This window comes from Pseudorca crassidens, chromosome 14 (genome assembly GCF_039906515.1).
Source record: "Pseudorca crassidens isolate mPseCra1 chromosome 14, mPseCra1.hap1, whole genome shotgun sequence".
NCBI lineage: Eukaryota > Metazoa > Chordata > Mammalia > Artiodactyla > Delphinidae > Pseudorca > Pseudorca crassidens.
Window position 1 is genome coordinate 71911564 of NC_090309.1, and position 13980 is coordinate 71925543.

General features: G+C 38.9%; 1 protein-coding gene across 2 annotated transcripts in view; it reads right to left on the minus strand.

Moving 5' to 3' along the window:
* HADHB (hydroxyacyl-CoA dehydrogenase trifunctional multienzyme complex subunit beta) overlaps positions 1-13980 on the minus strand; it is a 36271-nt gene that overhangs the window by 12192 nt on the left and 10099 nt on the right. For both annotated transcript variants that reach the window (XM_067703531.1, XM_067703530.1), the window contains exons 4-6: positions 9279-9378; positions 6446-6490; positions 2451-2550 (exon numbers count right to left, since the gene is read on the minus strand). In XM_067703531.1, the coding sequence (XP_067559632.1) occupies positions 2451-2550; positions 6446-6490; positions 9279-9378 (245 nt within the window). The remainder of the gene's footprint in view (positions 1-2450; positions 2551-6445; positions 6491-9278; positions 9379-13980) is intronic.

The window sequence follows — 13980 nt, forward strand, 5'->3', positions numbered from 1 at the left end:
CTGCCAAAAAAACAATGAATGCCTGATTCCATTTTTGTTTATGTAAGTAACTAATGCATAGATGCAAAAATAAAATACTTACTTTTATAATATTAAATTTTCACTTTAAAAACAAAGCTCTCAACAGCTCATCTCCCCCACCATCATTTACTATGAAATTCTGGTTCCTATTAAGGGAATTAATTTTTAGTGGCCTTTTTCTCAAACTATTTATCCTCAGAATACAAGATTTTCTATAATTTGGTAAGGTTAACATGTTTCCAAAGCTGAGATTAAAGGGTTCTGCTTCTTAACTGATTTTTGTCTTCATACTTATACTACCTATACTAGTTACTGCATTTACCACCATTCACCATAATCCATAGGGACATAAATGTGTTACAGTAGTGTACATGCAACATGACCTTACTCTGGTCTTTCCAGTGAGGCCTGATACTAAGTGCCCAACACTCTGTTGAAAACTACCCACTGGCAAGTGCACCTCAGCCTCTCAATGTAAACCAACCCAGAAGGAAGAGAGAGGCAAGTCTCCAAGGGGAAGGGGAGGAGAGCTTCCCAGTAGGGCAAGTGTAAAGGGCACTGAGGTTGTAATGGCCTGATCCTCACGTGGTCCTTTCTAGCCTGTGTCACACCCTTGGCCCCAGATGACTCTCAAGATTGAAGGAACTTTAAATAGAAGTGGTTGATGGTGAACCTTGTCTACATGTTTCTATTTAAAGTCTGAATAGCTCTCAAGGCAAGCTTAGGCTCTAGATAGTACAATGAGGGGAAAGGAGGAAAATGCCTCTTAGTTAAGTTGGAGAGCAGGGAAGTATGCTGAGGCCTTTCAGTGAAGTCAGGTTCATGGGAACTCAGCAGCAGAAGCCTTTCAGGATTTCATTATTACACTATTAATACAGACAACAGGTGCTTAAAGTTTTCTAGCTGGTAGTCACAGTAGCCTTTAGGTTACAAAACAACTATAGAGAGACATACTTATAATATATCCCCTCAATTTAGCCTTTAGTATTAGTACAGGGCTGGGAGAGGGAATCTACCACATGTCAATCAATAGCTGAGATTTGCATATGGACATAAAATTTCCAGAAAAAAATTTAGAAAAAAAGCATTATGGCTTTAGTGTTGGGATAGAACAGAAATATAGAGAAAACTGAAACAGATTTATTCAATATTTACTTTTTAAGCACTCTTACAAGAGTCACTTTGTTTTTTTCAGAATATAAAAGTTGAAAATGTTGATATACTCATGAAGTTGTCATATTTGATACATTTAGAAGTGTGAAGATCCAGGAAAAACAAAAAAATCAGGACAGGGGAAAAAAACCCTCTTCCTGTTCTTTTTTTTTTTTCGCGGTACGTGGGCCTCTCACTGTTGTGGCCTCTCCCGTTGTGGAGCACAGGCTCCGGACACACAGGCTCAGTGGCCATGGCTCATGGGCCCAGCCGCTCCACGGCATGTGGGATCTTCCCGGACCGGGGCAAGAACCCGCGTCCCCTGCATCGGCAGGCAGACTCTCAACTACTCTCAACAGGAAGCCCCTCTCTTCCTGTTCTTAATTCTTTCCTGCCTCCCTTACAATATACAGTAGCTGATTATGGCGGACTTCGGTAACACCAGGCCTTGAGCAGTCTTAACATATACTAATGAGTAAAAAGGGGGGACAAAACAAATACTTTCAGTCCTGCTCGTTTCCCCTTCTCTTGGCTGACAGTGGTGAAAGTTACTGACCTTCCAACTATACTGAACACAATAATATGGCAAGCACAAACCAGAAATAAAGAAAATGCTTAGCACACTGAAATGTGCTTTGGAGCCAACTTTACCCAAATAGCCACTTTTGAATTGAAACAAAGCCCAGAAAATGTTTTTGGACTATTCATTATGAAATGCCTGTAGAACGTGCTGCAGAAGTTCCAAGGCCTGTCATATCTCAGCCGCCCAATAAACACTACATGGCGCTTTGCCAACTAGGGTAAAAGTAAACACCTGTGAAATAGTTAAAAAAAGAAACTGCCCTATGTGTCATCTAGTCAAAGGGAAAAAATGAATAAGCAAGGCTGCCTCCAACAAAAACCATGTTATGAAATAAGTTCTTTATAAAATGTTGAAATTTTAAGTTAGAGGCCACAATATCTAGCATTACTAAAAGTCACATCAACCATACTTTGCCATAATCTCTATTTTCCTAAGAGAAAACAAACTAAAATATCACAAACCAGCTTAAATAATTGATTTGGTATACAGTATAAATATGTTCTAGTATAGTGTACATCATTTGATTTATACTATAATTCTTTGAAATATAAAATAATTCAAGTAGTAAAATCACATTTAAGTCAAATATAACTTTAATGAATTTTAAAAACTTTTAAAGAGTAAATTCTATTAATTAAAACTCAAATTGATTCTCCTATCAATCTTTAAACAATACAAAGTTTGTTTTACTCACCTCTCTAGCCACATTGCTTGTTTTCACTTCCTGTATAACTGTGCCGAAGATGATATAATCAACAACATCCTTTGGGACACTGGTCCGATGCAACAAACCCCTGCCAGCAGAAGTCCAAAGCAAAGAAACATTTCACACATTCAAGATAGTGCCATAGATCATCACATAAAGCACTACAGTTAACTTTGGTTAAAAGGTTAACTTTGGATTTAAGAGTAGAGACTGGATCTTTTCCTTAATTTGACAAGCATGTGGCGCCTTATCAAAGAAATTAAAGTCTAATTTAAAAAGTCAACCTCTGATGCTCAATTTAAATAGGAAGAATCATAAATAATTTGGAATATAATCTATAAAAGTTTTAAATCACTATGTTGTACCCCTGAAACTAACATAAGATTATAAATCAACTATACCCCAATAAAAAAATTAAAAAAAAATAATTTGAAATAGGATAAAACAGATACATAAACCAAAGTTTTCAGTCAAAAATCAAAGAGGGAGCTTCCCTGGTGGTGCAGTGGTTAGGACTCTGAGCTCCCAATGCAGTGGGCCCAGGTTCGATCCCTGGTTAGGACACTAGATCCCACATGTGTGCTGCAACCAAGAGTTCGCATGCAACAACTAAGGAGCCCGCCTGCTGCAACTAAGACCTGGTGCAACCAAATAAATATTTTTAAAAAAAGAAGAAAAGAGAAACAAATAGAAAATTAAAGAGTAAAATCCCAGTTATGTTAAATTTGAAATATCAATATAAACACAATTTAAATAACATATTTTTCTAGTTCTGATCACTGATAGAGACTAGAAGCAATAACACTCCAGTAGGAATGAGCACATCTTGAACTCAGACTTGGTTTCTAAATGCCATTTACTAGCAAAGGTATTAACTTTTCTTTTTAAATTAATTAATTAATTATTTTTGGTTGCATTGGGTCTCTGTTGCTGTGTGCGGGCTTTCTCTAGTTGCGGCGAGCAGGGGCTACTATTTGTTGCGGTGCGGAGGCTTCTCACTGAGGTGGCTTCTCTTGTTGCAGAGCACGGGCTCTAGGCGTGCGGGCTTCAGTAGTTGTGGCTCGCGGGCTCTAGAGCGCAGGCTCAGTAGCTGTGGCACACGAGCCTTGTTGCTCTGCAGCATGCGGGATCTTCCTGGACCAGTGCTCGAACTCGTGTCTCCTGCATTGGCAGGCGGATTCTTAACCACTGTGCCACCATGGAAGCCCTAAAGGTATTAACTTTTTAAAAAATGACTGAGGCCAGGTCTAAGGCAAGAAAAGTACAAAGTGAACCTCTCTGATCTTTTTTTGTGCCAAAAATAAGAAAGCACTCAAAGATTAATGGGACCATAGCAAAAACAGGAACAAGGGTGTACACATTTGACAAAATTCATAAAACTATATACTTAAAAATATGTGCATTTTATTGTATGCAAATTACACTCAAAAAACAATATTATACTAAAAAACAAAAGGGCCATAGAAGCCAACTTGAAGGAACTCCCACAGATAAACTATGGGATAATCTGAGCTTCAAAAAGAACAGTGACCAAGCTTGGCTTTAACACAATTAATAAATAAAAATTTATAAGTCCACATCACTTAAAAAAAAAAAAAAAGGAAAGCTGTTCTTTACAGAAAAATACCAACCAATAAATATAGGAGGAATAAAAGAATGATCAAAGTCATAATTTTGTAATCTCTAATGTAATAACTGTAATAATGTAATAACTGTAATGTAATACAGTTAACTGTATAACTGTATACATAACTGTATACATAACTGTAACTGTAATGTAATAACTAATAATCCAGGCAAAAATTGTCAATGAATGCTAAAATCATTTGGTCAAAGGTTGTTGGGGAACAAGATGTTTACATGGTGTTAAGATATCACTTTACAGGTGACTTACTAATTGCAAAGGAAAAAAATACACCTTTATAATCAAGAGATCTAGTGGTCTGATCACCATGACCGAGTGATTAGATTTAACATTACACATCATGCGCCTCTTAACATGATGCAATACCCATGCACTTGACCTATGAAGCATTCTTACCAAAAAATGTTTAACCTGAATCTAATCAAGCTTAGAGATCTAACTTCCAGTTTACAGGAAGTTCAGAGGAAAGTTAAATATTACTACAAAGAAACATCCAGAATGTGGGACATTCTACAGGCCAGCTGGCCTGGTCTTTTCAAAAAGTCACTCTCATGGCGGGTGAAGTGCAGGGACATCCTAAATTAAAAGAGACCAAAGAGACATGTTCATTTGTAATATGAACTTTGACCAGGTCCTGGTTTGGAAAAAAAAAAAAAATTAAAAGAAAGGGCATTCTTGGAACAAGTGTGGGGGATTTGACTATGAACTGGTTACTAGAAGTTATCATACAATCATTATCATCTTAGCTATGGTAATGGCATTGTGGATAACAGAGAAGGTCCTCATTCTTAGGAGTACTAGCTGAAGAATTTAAGGCTGAAGTATCAAGATGCCTGAAACAATGTCAAATGCTTCAAACCATATAGCTATAGAAAACATGGCAAAATAATAACACTTATTAATGCTAAGTGAGGGGTATTTAGGTGTTCACTTTCAATTTTATTGTACAGTTGACATCTTTTAAGACAGAAAGTTGAGGAAAAACCTGTAAATCTCCAGCCTGGGACCATAATCAGAAAGAGCACCATTATCAGGAATGGGAAAGTAAGCTGGCTTCAGGGAAAAGATAATTTTTATTTTTTACATGCTGAGCTTGAGATACCTAAGAAAACAGGTCAAATTTAGAGATTTGGAAGTCCTCTACATAAAAAAAAAAAGATTAAGTAGATGAGATTTTTAGGGAAAAGCATGCATACAGAGAAATGCAAAGTTCTAAGGACTAAAACTTACAAAATACCTTTAAAAACGAGATAGAAGAAAGGATCCAGTTTTTTAAGAAGTAGAAAAGAAACAGTCAGAAAATGGAAGGAAAACCGTAATGGCGTAACATGAAGTCAAAGGAAGACAGTTTCAAGTACAGCTGACAATGTCAAATGCTACAGAAGACAAAGTCATTGAGGTCTGAGAAAACATTGGTGCGTTTAGTGATACAGTCATTATTAAGAGAAGCTTCCAAAGTATAGTTACTGTAGAGCAATGGGAATGGAAGCAATTATGGGATTAAGGAGAATAAATGAATAGTAAGAAAAGAAAAGCAACTGCTGCTTTCATTCATTCTTAGAGGTTGGCAGGAAGAGAACAAACAGAACAAGATGGGCAAAAAGGTGCAAAGAAGGGTTTTTTCAAACTATGAAAGACCTGTAGCTGCTTAAAGACACAAAGGCAAAGCATCAATGAAAGATAATGCCTTACATGTTGACTCTCATCAAATTATTCTTCCATCTCAATCTCATGCAACCACATCTAATTTTACATTTTTATTTGGTTTGCACAGGAACCTTCAGGTCTCATTCTAGGCTTTTTTCTAGATAAATAACCACATCCCCATCCCACCAGGGATACCAAAATCTGAGGATGCTCATGTCCGTTAAATAAAATGGCAGAGTACAGTTGGTCCTCTGTATACACAGGTTCTGCATCTGTATTTGCATTATTTGTTCAGCTATCCTCGTACAGTATGAAGTTTCTAAGATAATCATCAAATATATGTATTGTATTTAGCCTGATCAATGTAGGACTAGCCTGATCAATCTAGCCCTACATTGTTTACAACCAGCAGCTAGCTACAGTACTCATTAAGGAATACTGTCATGCCAAGAAATAGTCACGCCTACAGAATAAAGGTCGCTGACATTCACCAGCTGCTTGAATTTGTGTAGCACATGTGGCTAAAATGAAGAATCAATGAATCCGGTAAAATCTACTGTTTTTTCTCACCACATAAAAGTTAACATATCTTAGATATGGAAATTCCATTAAACATGCTATTTCAAGTGTAAAAACTGGAGAGAAGTACTTTTAATGAAGTAAGAACTAAAATGAAACTGCATTTACTTACGAAAGCGCTGCTCTAGCCAAATCATGTGGCATCAGGTCTTTATATCTGGGGAAAGAAAATAATTTAAACCAAAAGCCTAGAGCTTTAATAAAAAATGTTTTTCATTCTGTTTGAAATACCTAAAGAAATAATCTAACATATGATGCTATAAATGCACTTAACATCATTCCAAATGAAGAAATAGTGTGACTTTGCTATTTGTCAGCCTTAAAAATCTGGCAAGCCTTGACTCCTTTTGAGCTGGCTAAGAAGCGAACAAGAATCTTGCCTACTGTCGTATTGTTCAGCATGACACATGTTAAATATTTAACATTTAATATTTTATTTAATAAAATATTTTTATTTAAACCCCACCTTTTAAGTTCTCCTTTATTTTATTTATCTTTATTTTTTTTGCAGTACGCGGGCCTCTCACTGTTGTGGCCTCTCCCGTTGCAGAGCACAGGCTCCGGACGCGCAGGCTCAGCGGCCATGGCTCACGGGCCCAGCCGCTCCGCGGCATGTGGGATCTTCCTGGACTGGGGCATGAACCCATGTCCCCTGCATCGGCAGGCGGACTCTCAACCACTGCCCTTTATTTTTAAGTCAAAGATTTAACCATTGGATTAAATAAGAATATTCATTCTTTAAATTCCTAAAAATTAAAACCTAAAAAATCCAAAAATGTTTTTATTTTTACTCTGAATCACAGAAGAATCATCAGTAGTTTTAAAAATCTTTCATAGGTAAAACCAGTTCCCTCAAATTTAGAGCAGAATAACTTGGGAAAAAGTTGTGTGTCAATTTTAAAATGTCTGAATCTATGAGTTCAATAATTATTTAGCATTTTACAATCTTTATTCTCATGCTCCTATACCCCTCTCTACCAGGATGCGTGATAGACTCCCAAATGTCACTGCTGCAGTGTACTCCTAGGAGTGCTTCCAAAGTGCTTTCTACCTGTAAGAAAAACTTGGTTTTTCAAATATCACTCAAGTTGAAAGCAAAGCTTCTTCAAATCAAACAGAAAAAGATCTTTTTCTACCTAGAAAATGATCTTCTATTATAGAAGACTCATTTGTCACCTCAATCATAAGATTAATAATATGACTTAACTATTTGTCTTCTCTATAAATTCTTCCTTCTATATTATTTTTTGGTCACTTTTGTTCTGTACATGAATATTACCTTAAAATTTTTATTCTTTCTTCTCTATTAATTATATTCTCTTACGTTACTCAATGCTCTTCTCTGTGTCACTAAATTACTCATGAACTTTATCTTCTTTCTCAATTAGGATCCTAAATTAAACTAGAACACAATAATAAAACACAACAAAAGGAATAAACCCTATGCTAATGTGAATATCTCAAACTTCACGCAAATACCAATTATCAAAGCAAATGTTTAAATAATGTAAGTATAGTTGAGCGTGTTTGTATTTTTTTTAACAGCTAGTAAAACAGTCGGAATCAAACTTCTACACAGTATACAAACAGCCCTTACCAAAAAATGGTCTTCCTAGCCAAGAACTTTTCTCTTGATGGAACTTTCTTTTCCTACCCTGTTACTGCTGAGTACAAGGAGGATCCCCTCTCATCACTTCTCTGCTGCTAAAGCTACAGATTCTTACTCTTACTGCTGTTGTGTCAGTACAGGAAAGTTATAATACTATATTGAGAGAAGAGGGTGAATGAAGAAACTTCACCAGCATTCACTTATATAAGAAAAATACTCTCTAGGTTCTAAACCATCGTTTAAAAATGAACGTTTATTGTTTGTGTACGTATGCGCGTGCACACGTACACACACACAGGTCTGTATCTTCCACAAACGGTGCCATTATACACACTGCTCTGAACCTTGCTTTTTACACCTAACATATCTTCAAGATCTTCCCATATTAGTACAGAAAGGTCTTGTTATTTTTAGCAGATGCCTGGCATTCCCTAGCAATATTTTTAAGTTAGTAACTGTTAGTTCAAAATACAAACAATAGAACAATCTAAACAGAATAGAACCAATGTTTCATTTAGTTTGCACCTAGTTCCCAAAGCCCATCGTCAACTTTTGGACAGCCTGGGCCTCACTTGGGGACGAAAAAGGAGGAGAAAAGTCTAGGGAGAATAGCAGTTTGGTTCTGGGGAACTTGGGGGCTGGTCTAGGATCATTCTTATTCCATTTATTTGGGGTTGTGCTGTACCAGGGTTTGGACCAGTCCATCAGCTCCAATTCTGATAATTTCCAGGAAACCAAAGCCACAGACTAAAGGCCCTTCAGAATGCCCATGGGCCCACATCCTCCATATTCAAACTTCTGAAGAGGCACAGAAACAACGTACAGTACTTATCTTCAGATGAGGAAAGGATATCTCTGTTAGAAGCAAACTATCTGGTCCCACACTAGGTTTTTAAAATATGACTGGTTCAATCTAACACTACATGAGGCTTACTCAGCAGAATGGATAAAAAACAAATTTTGTCACATTATTTCACCACTGGCTTGACTTATTCTGTATTAATTTCATGAAAATGTTTTTCATATATTAGTCCACTAGCAATAGTATTACCTACTGGGTTACACTGACAAAGATCCCTTTTGAAAGTGCCTTAAAAAAAGGAATAAATAAAGTACATGGGGTGATGGATGTGTTAATTAACTCGACTGTGGTAATCATTTCACAATGTATATACATATATATATACAGTTTTTTAATATGTATATATATATACATATATATACATATATATATATATATACAGTTATTATTTGTTAACCACACCTCAATACAGCTGGAGAGAAAAAAGAAAAAGACAGAAAGAAAGAACATGTAGCAAAATCATTTCATACTTACGAAGTGCCTGACAGCAAAAATGGAGTGCGGACACCATCCACCACCACAATGTTCCTCAGGTTGGGTTTGGCTAAGGTTCGCTTCGATTTCGCCTGGACAGCTTTAAGAGAAAGTTCAAAGAACAATTAACTAAAATATATGAAGTCAGGGATTTCCCTAGCAGTCCAATGGTTAAGATTTCACCTTCCAATGCAGGGGGTGCGGGTTGGATCCCTGTCAGGGAGCTACGATCCCACATACCTCGGGGACAAAAAAACCACAAAAACATAAAACAGAAGCAGTATTGTAACAAATTCGATAAACACTTTAAAAATGGTCCACATCAAAAAAATCTTAAAAAAAAAAATATATATGAAGTCAAATGACTTTTTACATTTTTTTTTTTTTTGCGGTACGCGAGCCTCTCACTGCTGTGGCCTCTCCCGTCGCGGAGCACAGGCTCCGGACACGCAGGCCCAGCGACCACGGCTCACGGGCCCAGCCGCTCCGCGGCATGTGGGATCCTCCCGGACCGGGACACGAACCCGTGTCCCCTGCATTGGCAGGCGGACTCCCAACCACTACGCCACCGGGGAAGCCCACTTTTTACATTTTTAAAGACAGACATTCTAAGAAGAATTATATCATTCAATGCCAAGTTGCATTTGTCATTTACCAAACCACTTCAACTAAAAAAAAAAAAAAAGATTAAGAAATTAACTAGCATTTACAAATTTCCAAAAAATATTTAAATACAGAGATTATACCTAATGATAAGGTTGTTTATGCCATTAACAAATTGTTTTTTGGGTTTTTTTAAATCAAATGTTTGACAATCTATTCCACTGAAAGCAATCAATTAAGCCTGCCCCTAATATTAGAAGTTACAATGACTGATATCGTTTAGTCTTCATATAGCTTAATATTCTTGCTTTTCTATGTAGAAATAAAGGCATTTGGTTGGTGACTACTGCCATTCTACAAAAACCCAGAATGCTTCCTGAATTCTGGCTCAATTTGTCTAGTTATTTTCTAACATCAAAAGAGCAACCTTGGGGCTTCCCTGGTGGCGCAGTGGTTAGGAATTCGCCTGCCAGGGGACATGGGTTCAAGCCCTGGCCCGGGAAGATCCCACATACCGCGAAGCAACTAAGCCCGTGCACCACAACTACTGAGCCCACACGCCTACAGCCCGCGAGCCGCAACTACTGAAGCCCGTGCTCTGCAATAAGAAGCCTGTGCACCGCAACAAAGAGTAGCCCCCGCTCGCCACAACTAGAGAAAGCCCGTGCGCAGCAACAAAGACCCAACGCAGCCAAAAATAAATATATAAAATAAATTTTAAAAAAAGAGAGCAACCTTTCTCTAATGTTTTAATTAAAAAATAAAACATGAACATATCCCGGTGGTTAAAAGAAGAGAAAGATAAACATAACTAAAATATGGAGAGTAAAACTAAAGTTCCCTCTTTATGTCCTCTGCTGCCATGTAATTGCCTTCCCAGAGGTAGATACTGCTAATTTGGTGTATATACTTTACCACTTTTTTTCTTTTTATGCATGTACATGCACACACTTGTGTATTATGTTTACTTTTCTGACTTAACAATATAGCTGGAAGATCTCTGTGTTTGTGTATCTACATGTGTCTCATTCTTTTCTTATTGCCGTTAATGCTGAAATTCATCTCCTATCACCATTCCTTCATTACCAGAGATAGAGAAAAATCCTAAAGAATTGGTAATAAAATTTTAACAATCACCTTACCACACCCACTTATGTCATAGAGAGCTACTTATGATAAATATCGACAACCAACTTTAAGAAAATAGTAGTGAAAGCTAAGAGTCATGATAAAATGGGGTACAAAGATTCTCCTCGCAGCTCTAATTGGTGAAGGAGATACAGGCACGTGGAGATTATCAAGGAGACTGTAGCAAAAACAAGCCTGTAGTGCTAATGGCCAAAATAAAGGCAGTATCATTGTGAATGGAAAGGAAGGGACCAATACAAGAGATTTTATAAAGGAAGACTATGTATTTTGGTGACCAATCAGATATGGAAAGAAAGGAAAACAGGATTATAAAGGAAGCTTAGAGACTAAGAAAACCTAGTTATTCTACACAGAGTAAGAACTGGTTTTGGAAGAAAAGTGACCTCAATTTTAAACATGCTAACTTTGAGGTGATGGAGAGACACCCAGGTGGATATGTACATTTGACAGAGAGCTAGAAATGCAAAACTAAAGCTCCAAAGAGAAGTGAGGTGTAGCTGGGAGAGCCATGATATATATGCATTTTAGAATACAGAAGAGGCAGATGCCCCCTTGGTCTTGCCTGCCACTCCCTTACGTTGTACTCAATAAATCTCGCTTTCTACCCTCACTTCTGGCTTGGTAAATTCTTTCACCACCCATGTTGCCAGCCCCATTGCCACACTCTGTGGGCATTTTGATGGCCAGTACAGGGACCAGACCGCTCTCTCCTCTCTCTGCCTTTTCTGATCCGTCTTCCAACAGGTAGCGATCGGCCTGCTGACTCAGGGCAAATGGCCACGTCTGCTCCTTGGTGGGACCCAAAGGCCTCCAGGATGAGACTCCAACTTGCTCTCGCCCTAAGGGGTACATTCTGGAAATGGTCTTTTCTCCTCTTCAACACTGCCAATGGTCTGAGGTCCCTGGAGACCGGGGGACTGCGTATCCTGGCCAAGGCAACTCTTCAGCGGACCTAAAACCCAGTCCCATACCGACCAACCGTCCCTGCCTAATCGGGTGGCAATGTCCTTTGGCCCTAGCCTTGGTACTCCTCACTTCCAACGCCTGGTGCAGTCGGCAGCAGCGGCTTGGCGAATCCAGGCATGCTGTGAGATTCCCCTTCTCTTTCCATCCTCCCTTGAGGACCGTCCATCCTGATCCACCAACATTTCCAGGTACTTCAAGTGAGTCACTAAAAAAACGATTTCATTCCATCAAGCTACAAATGGTGACAAGACAAGGATTCCAACCACTAGAATCAATATAGTTGACTACTCTTGAACAGGCCTCCCCAAATTTCTATTCACACACTATCCCACAGCCCCAGAGCTGATCAGCAAAGCCAACTGGGACCCCACATCGCCCCTTCTCAGCAGAAGTAGCATGAGATGATATTGTCACCCAGATGTCAGTGATTTGACTTTGCTGATCTGTTGGGGGGAAATGTGGAGCTTAACAATACAACAGCCATCTTAGGCTGGGGAGGTCCTTTCAAGATAAGACAATCACACCCTCCCCCAATGGAAATTACCAACGGTCGCAAGCAGTTGGTATACCAGGAAGATTGAGCTATGACATACGTAGCCCTAACCACCATAAGGGTAGAACATTAATCCAAGCGTGACCAAAAGGGACCAAAATGAAGCCCAGTTTCTCTTCCCCCAGGGAAGACCCCCTCTTGGTCTCGCCCGCTGCTCCCTTGCAGTGTACTCAATAAATCTCGCTTTCTACCCTCAAAAAAAAAAACAAAAAACAAACAAACAAAAAAAACAGAAGAAAAGTAGAGACATATTTTGCAGTGCCTGCTCACCCATAGCCCCCTCTAAATGGAGCTGCCCTGCTTAGAGTCCCTGCAAAGGGGCAATCATAGACGTCATGTCCCTAAGCCCACACCCAAAGCTGGTTAGATTCAGGGTGGGTACTACCTGACTACCTGAAGTCAATCCATAGAGTGGCCAACCAGTAACCCACGTCATCTACCTACAAGTGATAAGCTGCATCTGATTCTCTCTCACAGGAATCTAAGCAAAGCATGGAGAAAAATACCAATTAGTTGAAGCTGAAAAAATGCCATGAGGAAGAACCAGGGTGATAATAAACTGAAATTATTTTTAAGTCAGAGTTATGGGGCAGCAAAAACCCTGAGCGAGCAAAGAAGCCAGCAAGAGGAGTGAAGAAGAATATATATAAAGAGAAGCAGGAAGGCCAGGAAAGTGACACACCATGTGGCCATGACTGAGACAAAGTGGCTGCCCCTAGAGCTGCTTGGTTCCTAATACCTCCCTAGCTGTAGTACTCAAGCCCTCTTCTCCCTAACTTGAATGGGCCCCTTACTCACAATAAAAGACACTTGGTTTTGTGATCTCCCCACATTTAGAGGGCAGAGAGAAAATGTGGGACAGAGGGTAAACTTGAGAGGTGGTAGGAGACTGAGGAGAAAACAGTACATGAAAGCAAAGGCAGGAGAGTATCAAGGAGCAGAGGATGGTCAAATATTTCAACACTCAAGGAGAATGAGGACTGAAAAAAGGCCGCTAAGTCTGAAGATCTGCAGATTACTTGTCACTGACCTTGGAGAGAATAAAGTGATGAGAGGAAAAGTCAGATGACATACCATCACATCATTTCACTTTTTAAGAACTGACCGCATGTTCCTTTTACACACTTTCAGATAAAATTCAAATTCCTAACTCTTCCAACAAATTCCTTGCTTTACCTGGTTCCAACTGAATGATCCAAAAACATTCTCCACCACTTCTCAACATGTAGCAAGATGAGCAAGCCCCCAGTGCCTCACAGCCTTGACTTCATTGCACACCCCTTGCCTTCATTCATATACCCTCCCATCTGAGTGGCTCCTTTCTGTCCATCTAATCCTTACCTACCCTTAAGGCCTAGTTCACATTCCACCTCCTAAATAAAGCCTTCCCTGATAACTACAGCCACCTGTAGTTCCTGCCTCTTAACTTCT